Genomic DNA, 21,883 nt, shown 5'->3' on the forward strand with positions numbered 1-21,883 from the left:
GAAACGTTTCATCCTTTCCTTCTTCCAGGGTGTTGCTCAACCTCCCGGGATAGCGCGCCCCCGTGGGATTTCCTGGTGGTCTCCCATCCAAGCCCTAAGCAAGGCGTTGCCCGGCGCTGGGGGCCGCCTGCCCCCTGCAGATGCCTCGGGCGGCCTGCTCCCTCCGAGCCACTTCGGATCATGCCCGAATGATCCCGCTCTGACCGTGGCCGAAGCCGGGGATGCGGGCCCTCCGGGAGCGCCCGCTTGGGGAAGCCGCCCGAGCGGCCTGAGGCGCGCCCTTTGGCCCCGCCCCCTCCTCCTCCTCCTCCTCCTCTCCGGCTGTTTACCCGCCCGCGCACGTGGCTCACGCCGCCTGCGATTGGCTGCGCCGCCCGGCTGCCGGCGGAGCGGCGGTCACGCGGGGGGCGCGCGGCGGAGGCGGAGGCGGGGCGCCTGAGCGGCGGCGGCGGCAGCGGCAGCGAGTCCGGCGGAGGCGGCGGCCATGGCGGGCCGGGGCTGCCCGCTGCCGCCGGTGAAGGCACTGTCCGTGGCGCTGTCCGAGGCGTCCGGCGGCGCGCAGGGCTACTGCGGCGGGCAGGCGGTCTCCGGGCAGGTGCTGCTGGAGCTGGCGGCGCCGCTGCGGCTGCGCGCCCTCCGCCTCGAGGCCTGCGGGGGCGCCCGGGCCGCCTGGACCGAGGGGTCGCCGCCGCCGCCGCCGCCGCCTGCCCCCCCGGCGGCGCCCGGGCCCCGTCTGGAAGCGGAGGTGCCCTACCTGGACGCCCGGCGGGAGCTGCTGCTGGCAGGCGAGCGAGCGAGCGGAGGGCGGCGGGGTGGCTGCGAGGACCACCGATCCCATCATCCGCCGCGGGTGCCCCGGCTGGCTGCCCTGGCCGGCTGCCCTTCGCTGCCGCTTCCCCGGGCCGGCGCCCTCCGGAGAGGCGGGACTGCAGTCTCCATCGTGCGCGGCCAGCCGGCGGCCGCCCGTCCTGACTGGGGAACGGGGCAGGCCGGGTCGGTGGGGGGCCGGGCGGCTCCTCCTGAGCTCTCCCCCTCCATCCCCTTTTCCCCAAAGCGGCTCTCCCATCATCCCCAGCCGGTCGTAGTCCGATGCCTCGGGAGGGTGCCCCGCCCGGGAAAGAGGTGGGGGGCTTGGGGGGCGTCGGAGTCCAGGGAGTCGTGATTTGTTCCTGCTTTTAAGATATGGGTGGGCCTTGGCGGTGCGCTCGTTTGGGGATGATGGGACTCGCAGTCCACGCCGGAGGGGGGGCGGCTGCCCGAGGACAGGCGGGTGTGTTGTGAGTCAAATAGGTTAGGTGGAGCTTTAGGATGGAGAGAAAAGGTTTCTGTGACTAATGCCCATCTCTCTGCTTCGCCCTGTCTTTTCTGGGCAGCCCAGCCCCACCTGGGGCTGCTCCAAGCTTCAGCTCCCACGGTCCGGGCTGTGGATGATGGGAGCTTAAGTTCTTATGGGGAAAAGAAAGCCATTCTCAGCGCACGCGCATGTCTTAGGGCGGTTTAAGGATCACAAAGGGGGTGCCGTTTCTGAACGCAGCCACTTCTGACAATGCGACCGAAACGGAGCCACCGAAAAGAAAACGTTCTGTACTCAAAGCTTCCCAGGCTTATTTATAGGAGCAGAGAAGGTAATAAAGAGCTGGCAGATATCCTTGGGAGAAGCGATAGTCTGGGAACTCAGGAGGAGTAGGCTTGAGGCTGATCGAGGCTGGGGAGAGAACCGCCGGGGCGGGAGATAGACCACGTACCGTTTTCATTATTGATTTTAACCGTCTGCTGCTCTGTAAACAAGTTGTTGGTTCTCTAGAACAATTAGGACCTTGCTTTCAAAGTGCGTGCGGTGAATCATAGCCGCAGTAAAACATGCAAAAGCCATTTAAAGATCAGCCAGCTAAGATAAAGCCAGTTTGTGAAATAGGTTAGATATTTCACAAACTGATATTTCATCCACCCATCGGATATGGGTGGATGAAAAAGGGTGAATAAAATGAGAATGGCTTGGGGCACAGACTGAGTTAATCATGATTCTACGTAGAGGGGAGCATAGGAGAAAGGCTAGGGTAACATTGGGTGGAAGGGATGGCTTGGGTGAGGTGGGAGGGGGGGACAGGCAAAAATGGTGGCAGTCTTTCTGTCCAAAAGCCTCTAAGACAGCTAGCAAAATAATAGTAATGGCAGTATCGTAAAGGGCCATCTTGTCCAGCTGCAGTATCAGAGAAAGAATCAGCCACTGCCTCTTTCGGAGGCCCTCTGCAATAAAGGTGCTGAACCAATAACAAAATGAAGAATCATTCACATGTGCTCACACACTTATATTCAAGAAGTGAATTCTACAGTTCCAAAAAGGGGAAGGATAGCTCATCGAGTGGAATAGGACACTGGCTGAAACCAAGCTCTGTGGGGGGAAGATGAAGTCTTCCTTCTGAAGGAAAACATTAAAGAAAAACATGTCAAAGTACACAATACTCAGAAACATGCTGAGTTCTAGGATGATTGGAAAGGAATGAATGTACTGTTATCATTGATGGATCCTCTGTAATTCCAGATTGTGGTAGGAATTGCTTGAGATTATGAGAGAAACCTTGGTTCAGGGGAGAAGGGCAGGTGCCAAGGAACAGAAAAGTTTTGTGCCACCTGAATTGGAGGAATAGTTGTTGGATTGGAATTGGAGAAGAAAAGTAATGATTCCCATGAGTTGAGTTTGATCCCTGGTAGCTAAATACGTATGCCTATGTAGTGTTCTTGTCAGCAGTGCAAAAGTGGTATCTTATTCCTTCTTATTTATTGCTGTAATGAATGAACTTGCTGCCCATTCATTCCATACCAGCTAGTCAGTTTCAACCAGTTCTTTCAAATAGCATAACAAGTCTTAGAGCCAATGGCAATGGGCACATACTACTTCAAGCAAGGCATGACTTTGGGGCATAGGGCCAGATTCCTTCCTCCCCCCCCCAAGCCCTCCCTTTCTGTACAGTTTTCTCTACTCAAGAGGAAAGAAACTCCTTTTATTTTTCTTTCTTTAATATTGTCTTCGTCAGATACAGCATCCTCATTTGTGCTCTAATCCATGAGTAAAGGTTGATTAATGCAGAGTCGTGTCAATGCCTTTTGGCTTGCATTGCTCTTCCCTTGGAACAGCTTGGAAAACAAGGAGTTACTCTAGTAGGTGCCAAAGAAGGTCCTGTTGAGATTGTGTCTTCTACACAACTGTTAAAAGTGCAAGAAGCTTTGGCATCCGTTTTTTTGCCAAAATAACTTTTTTGGTCTTTTAAGGTCCTGTCAATGTTTTGTTGAATTTCCTTCCACGTGTTAACACAAGTCCCTAATAGAATTTTCCAGAATTTGCTGGCATGTACGTGGGAAAGAGCAAGCCGCGTTCTCCAGAGGGTTTGATTTTGAGCAGCTTCTGTTTTAAGGTTGTGTTCTCGCTGGCAGCTGTATCTGGCAAAACTAGGCACGTTTGCATCCCCAGCAGCTGTAACATGTTCATGTTGTTCATGTATTCGATGGAAGTTCGTTGTGAAGTGACTATAGAAGATTTAGAAACTCCCCGCCTATGCCTAGACTACTGAAAAATGGAATATTTTTCAGGTGGTGACGGGCAAGGGGCGGTATGGCAGGAGCCAGAGGGCAGGTCGTTTCAGGGGAAGACACCCCCGATGCATTATACCGGTGGCGTGTTCCGGCCCTCAGAGCTCAAGCCCAGACCCTGGTCAGCAGGCCTACAGAGGCCCGAGCTTTCGTCTGTTGCTGCTGAACGCCAGGTCAGTCAATAATAAGGCCCCCCTTATTTACGACCTTATTGGGGAGGAGCAGGCTGACCTGGTGTGTATCACCGAGACCTGGCTGGCACCAGAGGGGGGAGTAGCCCTCTCGGGATTGTGTCCAGCCGGGTTTAGGGTGTGGCACCAGCCGAGACCCCAGGGCAGGGGAGGGGGAGTGGCAGTAGTCATCAGGGAATCCCTATTGGCCTTCAGGGGCCCTGCTCCACAAGTTGCTGGATGTGAGACCCTGTTCCTGAGGTTGGGCACATGGGATCAGTTGGGAGTGCTGCTGGTGTACCAGCCTCCCTGCTGCATAGCAGCCTCCCTGCCTGAACTGCTGGAGGCCATCTCGGGGTTGGCAGTGGAGTTCCCCAGACTTATGGTCTTGGGGGACTTTAATCTGCCATCCCTGGGGTTGGCCTCAGAGGCGGCTCGGGAGTTCATGGCTACCATGGCAGCCATGGGCCTATCCCAGGTCATCGATGGCCCGACTCGGGACAGTGGTCACACTCCAGACATGGTTTTCTTGTCGGAGCAGTGGCAGCGTGATCTGGTGGGGGATTTTACATTATCCCCCCTGTCATGGTCAAATCACTCCCTGGTGGTGGCAGGATTCTCCTATGCTGCCCCCCTCTGCAGGGAGGTGGGACCTATTCGAACGGTCTGCCCCCGGCGACTGATGGACCCAGATGGGTTCCAAAGGGAGCTGGGGGTTGTTCCTGAGGCCTTGCTGCACGGCCCAGTGGAGGCTCTGGCCGCAGCCTGGAATAAGGAGGCGGCTGGGGCCTTGGACAGGATCGCGCCTGTGCGTCCTCTCTTGGCCCATCACTCCCGGCGCTCCCCATGGTTCACGGAGGAGTTGAGGGAGCTGAAAAGGGCTAAGAGATGGCTAGAGCGCCGCTGGCGGAAAACCCGGGACGAATCAGACCGAACACAGGTTAGAGCGGCTATTAAGGCCTACCTAGTGGCGGTAAGGGCGGCGGAACGACAATATTTCTCCGCTCTTATTGCATCCTCAGAGTGTCGCCCTGCAGCCCTGTTTAGGGTCACCCGGGCCCTCCTGGGAAAAGGGGGGGCGGGGGACTACTTGCAGGGTCGTGCAGAGGAATTTGCTGAACACCTGATGGATAAAATTGCTCAGATCCGTTCTCAGTTGGAAGCCAAGCATGGAGTAGGTCCAGAAGAGTTGACCAGGGAGCGTTCTTGCCCAGTTATCTGGGAACGGTTTGATCCTGTTGTCCCTGAGGAAGTGGACAGGGTCCTCGGGGCTGTCAGCGCGACCACCTGTGATTTAGATCCGTGTCCCTCCTGGTTGGTTAGATCCACCAAGGAGGTGACCCTAGGGTGGGTCCTGGCGGTGGTTAATTCATCCTTGCAGGAGGGGGTGTTCCCGAAGTCTTTCAAAGAGGCTTTGGTCCACCCTCTCCTCAAGAAACCGTCGCTAGACCCCACCCTCCTGGACAATTTTCGTCCAGTTTCCCATCTCCCCTTTTTAGGGAAGGTGGTAGAAAAGGTGGTCACGTGGCAGCTTCAGAGGATCCTGGAGGAAATGGATTATCTGGACCCCTATCAGTCAGGATTCAGGCCTGGTTATGGGACAGAAACAACATTGGTCGCACTTTTAGATGATCTCTGGCGAGAGCGGGATGGGGGTAGTGCATCCATCCTTGCTCTTCTTGACCTCTCGGCGGCTTTCGATACCATCGACCATGGTATCCTTTTGGGTCGGCTGCAGGAGTTGGGGTTGGGTGGCACAATGCTGTGCTGGTTCAGCTCCTTTCTCCAAGGCCGAACCCAATCGGTGTTGATAGGGAGCGAGAAGTCCAGCCCCTGGCCCCTACTGTGTGGGGTGCCACAGGGGTCAGTGCTTTCACCGCTCCTATTTAATATCTACATGAAGCTGCTGGGTGAGATCATCCGGCGCCATGGAGTGAGGTATCATCAGTATGCTGATGATACCCAACTATACATCTCCATCCCTGGTGCCTTAAGTGATGCTGTGACTACCCTTTCGCGGTGCCTGGAGGCTGTGGGGGCCTGGATGGGGGACAACAGGCTTCAGCTGAACCCTGGTAAGATGGAGTGGCTGTGGATACGGGGAGCCTCAAGATCTAGGACTTTGTCATCTTTGGTTCTTGACGGGGTTGCACTACCCCAGACAGACCCGGTGTGTAATTTGGGGGTTCTCCTGGACTCACAACTCCTGTTCGAAGAGCAGGTGGCAGTCGTGGCCAGGAGGGCCTTTGCATGACTTCGTGTCGTGCGGCAGTTGCGCCCTTTCCTGGATCAGGGGGACCTCCGCACGGTCACTCATGCCCTGGTCACCTCTGGGTTGGACTACTGTAATGGGCTTTACATGGGGCTACCCTTGAAGAGTATCCGGAAGCTACAGCTGGTGCAGAATGCGGCGGCGCGGACAGTTCTTAATGCCCCTAGGAGGGCGCGTATAACACCACTGTTGCTTGAGCTGCATTGGTTGCCAGTTTGCTTCCGGGTCCAATTCAAGGTGTTGGTTATCACCTTTAAAGCCCTTCATGGCATGGGACCAGGTTATCTGAGGAACCGCCTCACCCTGGTCATTTCAGCCCGTCCCACTCGGACCAGCAGAAGGGGCAGGTTGCAGACCCCACCGGTCAGGGAATTTCGATTGGTGGGGTCTAGGCAGAGAGCCTTTTCTTCTGTAGCGCCCGCCCTATGGAACATCCTGCCTCCCGAGGTCTGGTGTGCCCCCTCCCTCATGGCCTTCAGGAAAGGTATTAAATCCTGGCTTTGCCAGAAGGCCTGGGGGCCAGAGGGGGGCTCGCACCTGTGGAGATAGCTGGTGGGATGATGGGTTGCCCCCCCCCAGGATCTTACAGATTTTTATAGGGCCAAAATTAGAGGAGGTTTTTTACGATATTTTAATATGTTTTTAAATTATTTATAGTTTTTAGCCATCTTGGACAGAATTGTATTTCTTCGTTTTTATTGTGAGCCGCCCAGAGTCACCCGTGGGGGAGATGGGCGGCATACAAGCTGAATGAATGAATGAATGAATGAATGAATGAATGAATGAATGAATGAATGAATGAATAAATAAATAAATAAATAAATAAATAAATAAATAAATAAAGTTTCTTCTATGAAGAAAATTGAATTAAAAATAATACAGTTCATCCATTGAAAAATATATGTATTATATTGCAGAAAGTCGGCTTTTCATTCCATAGCAGCTAGCCAGCCATTTTCATTCCATACCAGCTAGTTAGCCATACCAGCTAGCCAGTTTCAGCCAGTTCTTAAAAACAGCATAGCAAATCTTAGAGCCAAGGCATGAGACTTTGGGGCATAGGGCCAGATTCCTTCCTCCCCCCACCCCAAGCCCTTCCTTTCTGTAGAATTTTCTGTACACAAGAGGAAAGAAACTCCTTTTACTGTTCTTTAATATTCCCTTCATCAGATAGAGCATCCTTATTTGTGCTTTAATCCATGAATAAAGATTGATTAATGCACAGTCATGGAATGAATAGCCCTTTGATTTGCATTGCCCTTCCCTTGGAACGGCTTGGAAAACAAACCTGCGAAACAAGAATGTTTCTCAGACAAGCCAGGATTTCTAAACCTGGTCTAAAGTTGGCTTACATATTTGACTTCTCTACTTTTTTTAGACAAGTTTTTCAACTGTTGGGCTTTGCTATTAGCTTAGTCACGTACAATCATTGGCAGGATATTATTGCAGTTGTGCAGGTCACTGGACTGTTTCCATTCATAGGTACTCTTGTAATGCCTATGCTGCCCTTGTGTAGCTTACAACATTTAAATCTAATTAGTACCATATCATTCATGTTATCTAATTTAACTTCAGTTGCGTTCACTGCTTTTTTAAACTGTCTCTCTGTTTGAAGTAATATAGCAAATGTTTTCCCCTTTTGAAAATACAAAATCCAAAGACATATGCACATCTGTTTCTGCCGGTCCTGCTTCTATACATAATTCAGTAGCTCAGCTCTTAACCTACATATGTTTGGTATTGATATAGTATTTAGAACACGCACACCATGCAAAGCATGGGAGAACCTCCTGTAATGTTAATTTAATTCTGAAATATTTGTGTACATTGTCTGGCATGAAGAAGCTCTGCTTTTCCAGATGTTGCAGAACTAGCATTCCTCAACATCACCTGTTCTGATTTGGGCTGCTGAGAAGTGTGGCTTAGCAACCTCTGAAGGACTCCCAGGTTTTCTGCCTCTGCCTGATAGGAAAAGGCAAATAAAATTATTTAGTCCTTCTCACTGACAGTGCAGAATTTCCTAGAGTTCCTTTTTACTCTGCTTTCTCTCACTCCAGTGGCCATGTCTTTTGAGGATCTTGCAAGGAATAAAACCAGTATGTGTTCCTTTATGATTAAAACTTTATTAACACATTGCTCTGAACTAAAATATAGTTTAGTTTGGGGTTTAGGGAGTTGTGTGAACCTAATTATTGTGTTTTATAGTTCATTATTTACAACTTACCATAATTTGTGAAGTTAGCCAGTTGATTTTTATTTGATAAACTATGATTAAGTGATAATGTTTAAATCCAGTAATTGGTTGAGGAAGAATAGGTCTTCTTAAACTTCCCGTAACTCTTTGCTTAGCATAGACAGCAGAGCAGTTCAAGAACATTAAGTACTTAAAGCTTACCTGTTAAACTAGAATGTGTGTTCTCCTAAATGCATTATGAAGTTGAGAAAGAATGGTTCAGAGTCCTGCTCTCACCATTCAGCTCCTGAAGAGAACTAGGGTCCCCACAAAGCACATCAGGGAAGAACATACATTGATGGTCTCTGAACTGCTTATTTGATCGCACTCCTACATCTCGTGTCAGTTTCCGTATGCAGCTCTGCTTCCAAGCAATGCACGTTCTGGGGCCTTTAAGGGTAACGTGCCTTTGATCCTAAAAGTCACCATCAAAGGATGGCAATAAATGGGCTTGATTTTCTGGATGAAACAACAGAGTCAGTTTACTTACAGCTTAAACGTATAGTTATATTAAGGTCTTGCGGAAAGAATATTATCCAGGAGCTTTAGGAAGGAAGGACCACCTCATTGAGCATCCACTGCTTGATCCCAAGTTTCCTTTGTTCACTGTTTATTTAAAGGTAGATGTTGGGCATCTGCAGACTCCAGTGGTTTTGTCAAAATGATAAAAGCAGCGCTGCACTGGCGCTCTGCCCGTTTCATAGATTCATGCAGTGTCACGTTGATATAAAGCTGCTTTTGTCATTGGACCCTCCTATGGATACTTCTGGATAGATTTTTTTTTCCTAATCAGGTTTCTAGTTGGGGATGAGGGTATGCAATGCTGATCTTCAGTGTATAAAAGATGGTGCTGCAAGACAGAGGCATTCAGCCACTTTGGAATGGGGAATATTCCCATGTTATGGTGGTAGTATTAATGGAGTGACTGAAAAGCTCTGCAAGTATCTTAAAAGAGTAGACAGTGCTAAACTTGCCACTAGGTTTAAGATGCTGGTTTTGGCCTACATGTGGAAAAGAGAGCACTGCAGCTTACAACCCCGTCTGCTTCTGTCCACTGCGTGGCTCAGCTGAAAGTTGGGTGGGTCACATCAGTTTGTTCAAATGTAGTGAGAAACCAAGGTTTAACCTAACTAAAATAGAATTACTGAACAGGAAGTAGTGAATGTAATTTCTATTCAGAGTTGCTGTTAACAACTTTGCTGTGGTTCGCTGTGTGTGTGGATGTTCTGCAAGCATGAAACACATAATATTGTATGAAGGGCTATTGCAGCAGTGAGACATCTCAAGCTAGGTGGCTCTGCAGAAGCAGTAGAATTGTCAAGACGATCTGCCATGATAGGAATTCAGACTATTAAATATATTATACAAGCTAGAAATGGGTGAGAAGTTGATAAGGGAACATTTAACATCATCCTTTTCAGATCAATATGAAAGACTTAGATGCTAGGCTGTCCTAACTCTCTTATTTGTAACTGTTTTAAACATAGCACTCTGCAGCTAAATTCACATATAATGCTAAGCCAATATTGCTAACTGCAGTGTATTGAACAAGCCATTGTGGTCATGTTTCCACATAATATTAGGAAATGGAAAGTGGATTTAAACAGCCTGCTAAGCCAAAGCAAACAAATCCCGTAAGAGTTCACAATTTTGTGAACTTTGCTATCATTAAGAAGAAGAAAAAGATTTCTCTCACCAGCTGTGGGTTCTTCTCAGGCTCCATGATGAAGATATTTTCCTTTGAGATGGTAGAATAGGTTAGAAACATAAACCCTCTCCTCCAACAACCGAAGATTGATTACAAGCAAAATCATTACGTTTTTCTGTTGCATTGTTGGAACAGGATTGACATGGGGGCAAAAGAAGTATGTGCACATTTCCCAAAACCACTTTGAATACAGTAGTCCCAAAATTATATTTTGTATCTGGCCAAAATTAATTTTAGTTCTGTCATAGTTGTTGCCTGTTAATGGAACCAAATAAAATTTCATTTCAAAACAGCACATAAGTTTCCTACTGATTTCACTGTTTTTTTTATAACGATTATGATAAATGAACATGATTTTAACAAATAATAATAATATTTTTTCTTTCTCCTATAGATGATGAGAGCTTCATCCTATTAGAAGCTGGAAAATACGAATTCCCGTTCAGTTTTCAACTTCCCCTGCAGTAAGTAACGCAACATAAATTCAAATTTTGGTTTTTCTTCTAAATGTTCTTATAGAATCTCTAAAAACATTTTAGCAACAGTAGACAAACATAAACAAAGTGGTTTAGACATAATGCTCTATTCTGGCATGATCTTGATTTAATTTTGATTAGCATTATATTAAAAGTTTTTTAAAAGCTAATGGTGAGTAACTGCTAAATCCTTAAGGGCAAAAAGTTGGACTTTAGGACTCTACTAACCTCATCCTTAACCATTACAGCAAGAAAGCAGTGATGCACACGCCCCTCTCCATGTGGGAGACGCATTATAGAACACAACTGTGTTGGGGAAGATACAGTAGAAATGTGGATTCAGCAAAGCTACGTTCAGCGATTTGAATAAAGATGAAATCCTTGAGTCCCAACTCTATAAACAACATAGCTGTAGCTTTAAAGAAATTTGAACATCACTTGCACGGACTAGGCTGATTGAGAAACTTTGTGGGCAGAAAGAAGGAAAATGTGGCTAGGACAATGACTCAAGGCTGGCCAGGTTTGCAGTAGCACTCTTGACCCTTCACTTTGAGGAAATGCTGATGCATTTCTTGACCGTGGCGAGGACTGTTGGCTAAGGTTGATTGTTTGATGAATCAAATACAGATTCCATGTTTTGAAATACACACCAAGAAAGGTTTCTGGGCCTCAGATGTTTTTGTATTTGTACCAGTTATAAAATAAACTATTGAACTGTTGCAGTAAGTTGCATTTTTATTATGTTTGATATGCATATTATGCAAAATACACATTCACCAAACAGTTCTCTGGTTTTAACATTCTGCTCCCCCTCCCCCCCCTTTTTTTTGTCCCCAGTGGCAAACTTTCAGTTTAAAAAGTTATAGTTCAAAATAACTTTGTTAAGCCTCCGTGGAGCTACCACAGAGAACAGCCACTTAGACAGTAGCCTTTTGGGGCTTCATGCTTTATCTGACCACAAGTAAGTGGTCAATTAAACAGCATCCCAAGCCATCGTAAGGTGCCAGGAGTGAAATTCTGTTCAGCATAATTTGTTCATGCACAGGCACATGGAATGCATACAGCAATCTGTCATGACCTGAGCATCTCTTAAATATGCCTGGTTAGTCACAAGGTCCCTTGGGGGGTGGCATTCTAGCAGGAAAACTGTAAACAGCTGCCTATGTTAAGTCAGCCTCTGAGAAGAAAAATGTGCTGCATTTGTCATTTCTTTGTCTTGTGTCCAGTCCCTTGGCGACCTCCTTCACAGGGAAATATGGCAGCATTCAGTACTTTGTGAAAGTGACCCTGGAGAGCCCCACAGCCCCCCATCAGACCGTGTCGAGGGAGTTTCAAGTCATCAGCCACATTGATATCAATTCTCCAGTTCTCCTGGTAAGAGAGAGTAGCTGCACAGTGCTCGCTTTCCTTTGTCCCTAGTTACAGCCTGGCCCTTGTTATTTTACACTATTCCTCCGCTGACTTTTCAGTGAGCTCCCTTCTGGGTTTTCCTCTATAAATAGATAGCCCTGGGTTGTGCAAACTGCAAGAAGTGTTTGCTTCTTCCTTTTTAAATGTCGTTGGTTGGATCCCAGCTGTTCTGCCCAAACCTGGGGAAGTACTGACAGAGTTCCAGAAGGTTTTTGATAGCAGTAACCCAAAAATTGAAATGGATTTCCTGTTATCAGAGTAGTGACATTTATAGGGCTAAGTTCTATCCCACTCCCAGGAGTAGCAAGCTGTGGAATAATAATTATAGTTAGCTGTTTATCGTTCATAGCTGTGATTTAACCCTGGCCATTAGGTTTTGCATCCTTCCATTGTATATGTCATTTCACAGCATTAACAGCATAGAACTTGTTGCTTCAGATCTTTTCAGTTGTTATTTTCTTATGGGTTTGCTTGCCATAAGCATTGATCTTCTAATGTTCTAGGGAAATGCAGAAAATAAGTACAGGTTAAAGTAATAAGTAGTCAAAACATAGAAATAAGGTCCTGTGTGATTATTCTGCCTACGAGTTCATTACCTGCTTTAAAACTCATTGTATACCTGATTGTCTTGATTTCTGTTGTTTGCATAGCAAAAGCTGGGACCCTGATCATTTTTCACCTAATATTTTGGTATTTTCTTCTTTGGAAGTAAAATAATCAGAAATCAGTACTTGATGGGTAGTTTGCTAATAAAATTATGTAATGCAAGGGTGCACAACTTACAGCCCCACTAAAAACCCTGAAATCACACCACTGAAATTGGGGTGATGAATTTTGGGGAGATTTTCTTCAAAATAAGAGTAGAAATGAAAATGGCTTAATGAGTGGTTTAGGGAGTTAATTTCACACCTATGACTCAGCCTCATGTGAAGGAAAAGCTAAACACAGTGAGATAACATTGGGAAAAGATGACCTACAGAGAACCCAGTCTTCTGAGTCTTTATTTACTGGACTTTGATTGGCACAAAAAAGCAAAGAATAGCAGAGCTCTTGCAAAACAAGGCTTCCTGTGCAAAATGTTTGTTAAATGAATGGGAAGCGGTGGGTCTTCATGAAACTAGAAAAGTCAATGACAGTAGCAAAGAAAGTCTCTGAATCATCTTGGAAACTTTCCAGCAATCACAAGGGACCAAGAAAGATTTAAAGGTCAAATCTACAATTTCTAGTCTTATGTCACTGTTTAAACCATTCCAGAGTCAGATCGGAATCCTGCCTCAGTTGACCACCTTGATCTGGTTTAGACAGGAATGTGAATGGCAGTGCCTAAAACTTTGCAGCATTGCAGAGTAGTAATTAAAAAAAAAAATAGACTTCCTTTCTTTGCTTTTCCACTCCATTGTTAAAGGAAAATAGCCAGAGAATGTCGGCTGGTGGGGCCAGGAGGAGAGCCCTCTGTGCCATTGCCCCCTCCCTTTGGAATATTCTCCTCCCAGAGGTGCAGCGGGGCCCAACCCTCCCGGCTTTCCGGAAAGGACTGAAGACCTGGCTCTGCCAGCTTGTGTGGGGCGAGAAGAGCTCTAATAATCCTGGGGGTGGCTGGCACCCTGATGATAGTCCCTGAGCTACTCACCAGTTCCATCAATTCTTGGAATTTATTTATTATTTATTGAAGAGGGTTTTTATACTGTATTTTCATTGATTTTATCTTCTCTGTAAACCACCCAGAGTCGCTTTTTAACAAGATGGGTGGTGACAAATTTGATAAATAAAATTTTTCTGTAAGGTTTCCTTTGGATCCATTTTGATGGAGAAAAGGACATCACAAGCTGTAAAAACCACATGCTACTTAGGAAGGTGTCAGAAGCTGAGTCCCTTCTTATTGTAGAGCCACATATCTTTTTTCCAAAAAGTATTACAGTCATTCTGGAGCTCGCTGAGAGAACTGGAATCTACATGCCAGATACTGATGTTAGAATAGAAATAGAGAAATGCAGCTCCTTTTGCTTCCCTTGCCTTGCATGCCTCTCAGCAGTTAATTGGCACATTGGTCACCGTTGACCGTAGTCACTGTTCCCTTAACAGATTTTATTCTTGCCCCCTTTTGCAGAGTTCTGTAAGACAGACTCAAGATAAAATGGTTGGGTGCTGGTTTTTCACTTCGGGTCCAGTTTCTTTGAGTGCCAAAATCGATAGGAAAGGGTATTGCAATGGTAAGTATCCATATTTCAACTGTCTCTTTCACAATGTCATGTTTGGCTTTGGAATATCCTGTGTATGTTCTTGTGGTTTATGAGTTTATAAGAATCCTGGGTTTTTAACATAAACACGTTTAGAAAGTGGTATCTAGTAAGCCCATATATGTGTGTCTGAAACATTTTAATTTCTATCATAACATGTATATGTTTAAGGCCTACTGTACTAATGAGCACTTACATTTTAAAATGTGTTAGCTTAGAGAGAGGAACTATGACAAGAGAAAAAATAGCTGGAGGGAGCTGTCTTAAAAACACAAATGCTTTTAATCGTAATAGATTTGTTTACAAATGTAGAACTTTTCATGTTGCCTGTTGCAGTATTAGATTTTTTTCCAGACTTGAATTGAATGTTACTTTATCATACAATAACTACGTTCAAAGGCATGCTTAAGAAAATATTATTCTAAGAAGGAGGAGGATGTGACTTACATAGGTACATTACAACTTACTCAGTGTTCCTGGGTTCTTTTATTTTTTTCCTTTAGGTGAAGTTATACCAATTTATGCAGAAATAGAAAATTGTTCCTCTCGGTTAATTGTTCCAAAAGCTGCCATTTTCCAAACACAGACTTATTTAGTTAGAGGGAAAATGAAGACTTTTCGTCAGATGGTTGCCAATGTGCGAGGGAACCATGTTGCCTCAGGAAGCACAGATACCTGGAATGGCAAAACGTTGAAAATTCCACCTGTCACCCCTTCTATTCTTGACTGCTGTATTATTAGAGTTGAATATTCCTTAGCTGTGAGTATGGTTTCCATCCAATTAAATAAATCTTGATCAATAGATTGTAATGCAAGAGGCAACACCTAGCTGATTTTGTTTAGACTTGGAAACTAAGAAGAATGGGGCTAGTTAGACTTCAGTAGGAGACCGTTAGAAGATTGTAGACTAAGCTGTAACCTTGAAAAATATTCCTGAAGAAAGTACTATCAAACCACTTTCACGTTGCCTAGATATGTCCATGAAGTTGCCAGGAGCTTTAACTCAGAGATTATAATATTATAATATAATGTAATTTAATAATATAACATCATAATGCAACTAAATAGTATAGTGAGAGAAAGATGTTCTTCTGAAACGGGCCAGAGGGCTCCAGGATATGGCTTTGGAGAAGGGATTCCTGTTGCAAAACTCTTACGCTTTACCCAGAATTAATGTGTTTGTGGGAATTTCCTGACTTTGCAGCTTGGAAAATTGCAAACTTGATTCCCCTCTGGCAACTGTTTAAAATTTCTTCTCTCTTGTCACAGGTGTATGTTCATATTCCTGGTGCCAAAAAGTTGATGGTTGAACTGCCTTTGGTCATTGGCACAATTCCATGTACTGCTTTTTCCAGCAGGAACTCAAGCCTTGTCAACCAGTTTGCTATGGATATGGGATGGCTGGCTCAGACAATGCCAGAACATCCAGAAGGTGCACCCTTGGGCTTTATTTGTCTCATCTTTTGGGGCTATGGTTTTCAGTTGCAGGGGAAAGGCCAATCCTGAACAAGTTTCAAAAGGAAAGCTGGTATAGCGAGTGAAGTGTTTGACTTAGACTGGAGAGAGTGGAGTTGATAAATAATCAATTTATCCATAAAAGCTTTTTTGTACTCCTAGTTCAGTTGCTGTTTTTCACTGAAATGTTAAAAGATGACTGTCGAAATATAATGCCAAGTTTTCTTGGCAGGGCTTTGAGATTGCACAAGATAATTCATTATAGGTTGGATAAAACCAATTATTTTACTTAAAATATATATACAGTTAAATTGGATTTTAAAAAATGTTAAATGTTCTGATGATGGTTTTATCCAGCTGAAATAACAGCTTTTACTCTGAAAGAAGTGGCCTTTCAGTGTTATTTCTGTGACTATAGCCATATGCGCAAAAGTGCAAGCTGAATAGAATATTGTCCCAAGCTTGCATAATGATGAAGCTGGGCTAAGCAAGTTGGTCTTTAGAAAAAAAAATAAGAAATTCATTAGGAAGGGATTGAGATAGACTAGAAAGGGATAGCGGAGCAGACATTTTTATTATAATGCTGCATCCATGGCTGGATATAAGGAGCAAGTACTTGTACAATTTCCTGCGTAAATATCAAGTTCTCTAAAATTGCATAAAGTATACCCTGTGTTATTTATAAATTGTGGTTTTAGTTATTAGATGTTTACCATTGCTTAAAAAATATGGAGAGAAATGATCAGTAGCGAACTTTATTTAAGTCAATTATTTTAAGTAGGGTTTTCTGTCTGTAATTTTAATTGCTCTTGATTGTAAATCAGTTCATCCAGGAACGGATAGTCTCTTCTTTGGATTCAAGCACTCTTAAAGTGGTTGATGTTACATTAAAATTATCATGGCTACATTTTGGATCATCAGTCATCATAGTTACAGCTTAGGGACTGATTTATGTGCAGAACAAAATCACTGTAGTATGATTTTACTTTGATTGAGATAAAGAGTTACATGTCCATGTGCATGTGTTTGTTTCCTAGCACCACCCAATTACGCTGATATAGTATCGGAGGAAGAATATGCAAGGCATGTTACTGTTTATCCACCTTCAGTTGATTGTGAAGAACAGCTGCCTTGTCCTATGCTTGCCTACATACAAGAATTCCGATTTCAGCCACCTCCTCTCTATTCAGAGGTAATTTGACATGCTTGAGTGCAATTTTTAAAGCTCCCCGACAAATTTATGTGAATTCATGAATCCACAGTAAATACTTCATTTTTCTGTGCAGATTGACCCCTACCCTACTGAGGTAGAAGAAAATCAACCAGTTTCACTCATGGATTAAGGATGATCCAAAAAAGCCTCGTCTTGACTAGACGGAACACCTTGATTTGGTTTTTCTACTGCCTCTGCTTGTAGCAAAGTGCTTTTTTTTTTTTTTTAATAAAGCAGTGGTCCTGCTTAAAGTTGGAACAGGCACCAGAAGACTTAAGTCAAAACAAGTCAGAACAAGTCATGAACAAGGAGGCAGGCATGGAAGAACGTGTTGTGGAGTCACTGGCCCAGAAGAAGATCATCTGAGAAGAAAGAAAGTTTAGGTTGTGGTGCATCTTACAAACAGTGGTCAGGATATTTCAGAGAGCAGTAAGACAACAGCTACAGAAGGTCTGCCTTTGGGAGTACAAATATTTGTATCTGTATCCAGGTACAAGGATTTCTGCGTGACGGTTTCAATCCCCTACCAAGATTATGTGAGATTTTGACTCCAAAGATTACTAACATTCTTTTTCTGTGAAACACACAGACAGAGAAATATCATTCCTAACATTAATAATGGAGCAATACTGTAACATTTTTACTGAGTGAGTGATATTAAAGATATTCTATACAGTGTTGAATAGGTGCAAGCTTGGTATCCTTACCAACTTTGGAAATTGCAATTTAGGGGTAAGGCTGGATTTTAAGAGTTGCTTTGCTCTGGACTTCAGGCTGCTAGGCTGTTTTTGCTTCTTCAGCAAGGTGGCATGATTTGCAAAAGGGGCAGCCAAACATTCAATCAGGACTTTTTCAGCAACTTGAGATGTTACTGCTTTGGCACTTAATACCAGCTAGGCTGAATGTAACAAGGATGCTTTTGCACTCTTTAAAAACTTGCATAAAGAATGATGAAACTCTATAGGAATATGTAGATGGAATGATGATCTTGTTTAAAAAAAACAAAAAACCTCCCGCTCCCTCCTGGAATGGGAGCTGAGACCAAAAGTGTTTTCCACTGAGTTCGATTTGCCTTTCTTGTGATTAACAAAATGCAAATGGAGAGTAATATTACCAGATCCAGATAACGTCTCTGTGAAGTTTTGTGAGAAATGAATTATAGATACTGTGACACGTGGATTTAAGATTTAGGACTAAATTGTTAATTATGGTGCAATTATTCTTTAATTTGTTTCTCAGGTCAGTGTGCTTTGCTCTAAGGGTAAAGTCTTATCTTGTTTCTTAATTCCCAGGAAACTCTGTACTGTAACCTTCTAGCCTTTGCACTCCAGAAATATTGCTTGAGTTTCCATCCATAAAATTTGTGAATAATAAAATCAATAGTTCTGAAGGGGGAGAAATGCCCTATTTCCTTTGCTGGTAGACCACATTGGCAATCTGCACTACGGCACTTCTGCCTTGCCTTTCGGAAGTATTTGATTTGGCTAAGAGAAACTGTACCTTGAAGCTCCAATGTTGCACATTTAAAATTGTGGCTTGATTAGATAGAATTCTGTGGATATATAGATCAAAGGCAGGCAACTTGCAAGCCTTCTCCCATGCTGCATCTGAGTTACCAAATTATCAGTAAAGGGTGCCATGTGCCATGTTTCCTGCCCTTTTTGAGGCAGGAAGCTAAGAAAACCTCCAGACTTCTCTCCCCAAAGCTAGGAAACAAAACAAGAATAATCCAGGCTCCACTGTTTCCGTTTCCCTGCCTGCTGTGGTCCTCCCCATCCAAAAACATATGAAGAGCACCCTCTGGCCCCTAGAAGTTGCCCACCTCTGAGGTAGCTTGATGGAATTCATTCTTAGGAATGAGTGTTGGAGTGGGGGGCAGAGAACATAAACATTTTTCCTATGCACTTTAGCCCTGCTTTCAAACCAGCATTAGATAAGGGAAAAACAAATCAAGAGTTGCTTAATGTACATCCATGAAAGTGGGTCCCTCCTGTGAGAGGGAGTGTCATTTCCTCACAGAGTAGCCATCAGTCAATAATAATCTTCCTATGATCATTCAGGAATTGGGTTGCAGACGGCAGCATCCATAAGGGGATCAAGATCTGCAAGATGGCGGGTGCAACCTTGCCATCCAAGCCACACCCTTTTTGTATGTACCTCTGTTGCACGCCCAGACGAAAGGGTGGGGCTTGGATCGTGGCATAGCAGATGTCCTCTTGCAAATTTTGACACACCCAAACCCACCCCATGGACACCCCTGAATCCTAAATAGAGCTTTATCCTGGCCTATGCGTAATGCCTCTCCAGCAAGAACGTATGTCTTGCCTGTTACATCCATCCTTTCATGAAATGTGAAGAATGGAAAGGAAAGAGGGGCTCTAGATTATGCAGTGCTTTCACTGCCACGAGCTTATTTGCTGCTAAAAATGAAGCCGGCTGTTCTGTTAAAGAGCAGTCTTTGTCATCTGAGACAGGAGAGCCAAGTTGGTTAGAAACCATTCTTTGTCCCCCTGCCCCCATTAGATAACTTTTGCCAGCCCTGACCCCATCCCCCAGGCTTGCTTTTGAAGTCCTGTTGACTAAGTAGGGATTTCTTTTCCCCCAAAAAAGGGGGAAACAGTTTGAAGGGATGTAGGCTCCTGTTTTCTGCAGGATGTCAAGGAAAACATCTAGGCGATGTCTTCCTTTCTGAGAAGCCAAGTTGCATTTTTTGTACAATTTAGGATGACAAAATGTTGCAAACTGACTTGCTGATTTGTTAGCAGTCTCCTAGGAGGGGAAAAAAAAGTGCACTTCAAGTCCTGTCCCTCACCCCGCTCATTCTGTTTATGTCTTTGAAAGACATCCGAGAGGAAAACTGAACCAAAATCTCTAATGATGTCACCAATGCCTTTTTAAAAGAAATGGAATGCCTTTGGTTTTGCTTTTCAAATCAATGCAGAGGAAACCAAGTTTCCTTAACTCCTTTTTTATTACTTGAAGAGCAATAATACAGTGGTACAAGATGCATGTCTTAAAAGGTTGAAGCCATGATAATTATTTGGTGCTTACAGGGACCGTTTAAGATACTAGTAAGAGCTGGCTATCAGTATCATGAGGATCGTATAACTGAAGAATAAGATCAGCCCAAATCAAGATGATGATCTTGGGGTCATGTATTGTGTAACATGCAAATAAAGTGTGGCCTTAGATGGTTAGAAGAAAACAAGAGGGAAAAGTATTCTTAAGCTTTGCTGTGCCTTTCCAAGGGCCCAGTATAAAACTGAATGAGCAAAGTTTTGCATTCTCTTCTCAGGACACATTTTGCTTCTTAATCATATATATTTTGCACAATGATTATTCAATAATGAAAGGGTATGTTTCGTTATTTTTCGATTTCTGTGCAAAGCAAGCAAAACAATTAAAATTACTGTACTTTGCATTAAAATGTGAGCCCTATGGGTTTCCTTCTTAATAAAAAAGTTGCATTTTTTTGTCTTGATTTTGTTTTTAAAAAATTGCACATCCAGACATAGGATGGTGTTTTGTGGCATCATCTTTTGTGAATTAAAAGATACTTCATCAGATGCATGGTGTTATCTTAAATTGGTATATATGGAGAAGGCAAAAAATATAATCAGTGAGGTCTCAGAGAAATGCAGTGCAGAAAGCAAGTGAACAAAAATCCCCTGAAAATTCCGTTAAGCTTTAAATTCAGTTCTTGGAGTCTAGCCCAGGAATTGTTGTGTCCTTTATGACTTTGATAAATGTCAAATTTCCCAAGACTTTGTTTATGCTTTAGTATGACAAGCCCTCTGGAAATTTTCTTAGACCTAATTGAAGTCCAGTTTCCATTTTGTTTTTAGCACACACAAGTCTTAATTTTCCCACTTTCTCTTAACTTGTATATTTTCTTCTTCAGTATACATTTTACACTGTTGTCATAGATTTTGCTTAGCTTAGTTTATTTACATCTATAATGGTGCCTTTGAATATTTTAATGTAGCCTATCCTGTATAACTTGATCAAAGAGCAGTGATGTGACTCTAATGCAGAATACTGTTTGAAGGAAACGCGTGTGATCCGTTAAGTGTTCTTCTGACCTCTATGCAGATTTCATCAAGCAAAACAGATGCTGTGTCTCAAATAAACTAAACGTTACACGATTCTATGTAAACAGCTACAGGAAAACCCCGTACAGTAAACTCATGAGTGTTTTTTTAAACTTTGGGCGTAGAATCAAAACTGGTGGAAAAGAAGCTGTCCTCTTACCTGCAAAATATGCTGCATTTCTTCATTTAACGTCTTTGGTTAATTTTGCCTTGCCTATTGTTAATATTTTGAACATCCAGCTCCCATCATTTCCTTAACTGCCATAACTCCCTGAATTGGACTCTTCAGAGCAACATACTTAACTTCATTCTAAAGGCCTGTCCTTGATGCTTTGGTGATAATCATACATCTTTTTCAGCCTCCTTTTCCAGGCCAAAAGAGCTCTGAATCTGAATGACGCTTCAGAGGTGGTACCAACTTACATGGGAAAGACAGAAAATGCAAAGGTTTGTAGAAAGAGAGCAGGCAGGCAAGCCTCTTAACGCAGCGGAATCTAGTCTAAAGCATGCAAGCCCAATAGAAGCTCTTTTGACATAAAATCACAGGAAAGAGCCAGCAGAGGTAAATGCATTTTTGAATATTTCCGCAAGTTTGCAAAGTGTGTGCATTCTGTCATTGGCTGACTACAGTAAAGCACAAACCCTTCGGCCAATCTAAAAATAACAAAAAATCCCTGTTGCAAAGCAGCTGTAAGGTTCTGACAGTATCTTGAGTTTGTTGTCTTCGCTGAACCAACATCATTCTTCTATTTTCTTTGCTTAGATCTGTTTGAACCTGGCTGATCAGGGCTATTCAGTAAACCTTGGTTCAGCAAAGCACAGCTTAGCAACATGCGTGTGAACCCAGCTGCTAAAAGGCAGCTTCCTATGACGGATACAAAAGAAGAGCAGCTTCAGATGAAATATTCATGGGGAGGACTTAACCGAAGCACTCCTCCAACTACAATTGGCTTCGCATCAAGCCACATACCACATTTTGGCTGAGTGTGTTATGTGAATGTGCCAGTGTGGCTGGCGACATTAAGCAAAG

General features: G+C 44.1%; 1 protein-coding gene across 1 annotated transcript; it reads left to right on the plus strand.

Moving 5' to 3' along the window:
• The first annotated feature begins 445 nt into the window (after positions 1 to 445).
• ARRDC4 (arrestin domain containing 4) lies at positions 446 to 20,239 on the plus strand. The gene is made up of 8 exons (XM_088139181.1): positions 446 to 785; positions 10,366 to 10,435; positions 11,674 to 11,821; positions 13,965 to 14,067; positions 14,598 to 14,854; positions 15,364 to 15,526; positions 16,587 to 16,741; positions 16,836 to 20,239. The coding sequence occupies exons 1-8, from the start codon at positions 485 to 487 to the stop codon at positions 16,890 to 16,892; spliced, it is 1,254 nt and encodes a 417-aa protein (XP_087995307.1). The 5' UTR covers positions 446 to 484; the 3' UTR covers positions 16,893 to 20,239.
• The last annotated feature ends 1,644 nt before the right edge of the window (positions 20,240 to 21,883 follow it).

This window comes from Python bivittatus, unplaced genomic scaffold (assembly GCF_059951505.1).
Source record: "Python bivittatus isolate LINGU-HERP-01145 unplaced genomic scaffold, Pbiv_v1 ctg000210_np1212, whole genome shotgun sequence".
In the NCBI taxonomy this organism is placed as follows: Eukaryota; Metazoa; Chordata; class Lepidosauria; order Squamata; family Pythonidae; genus Python; species Python bivittatus.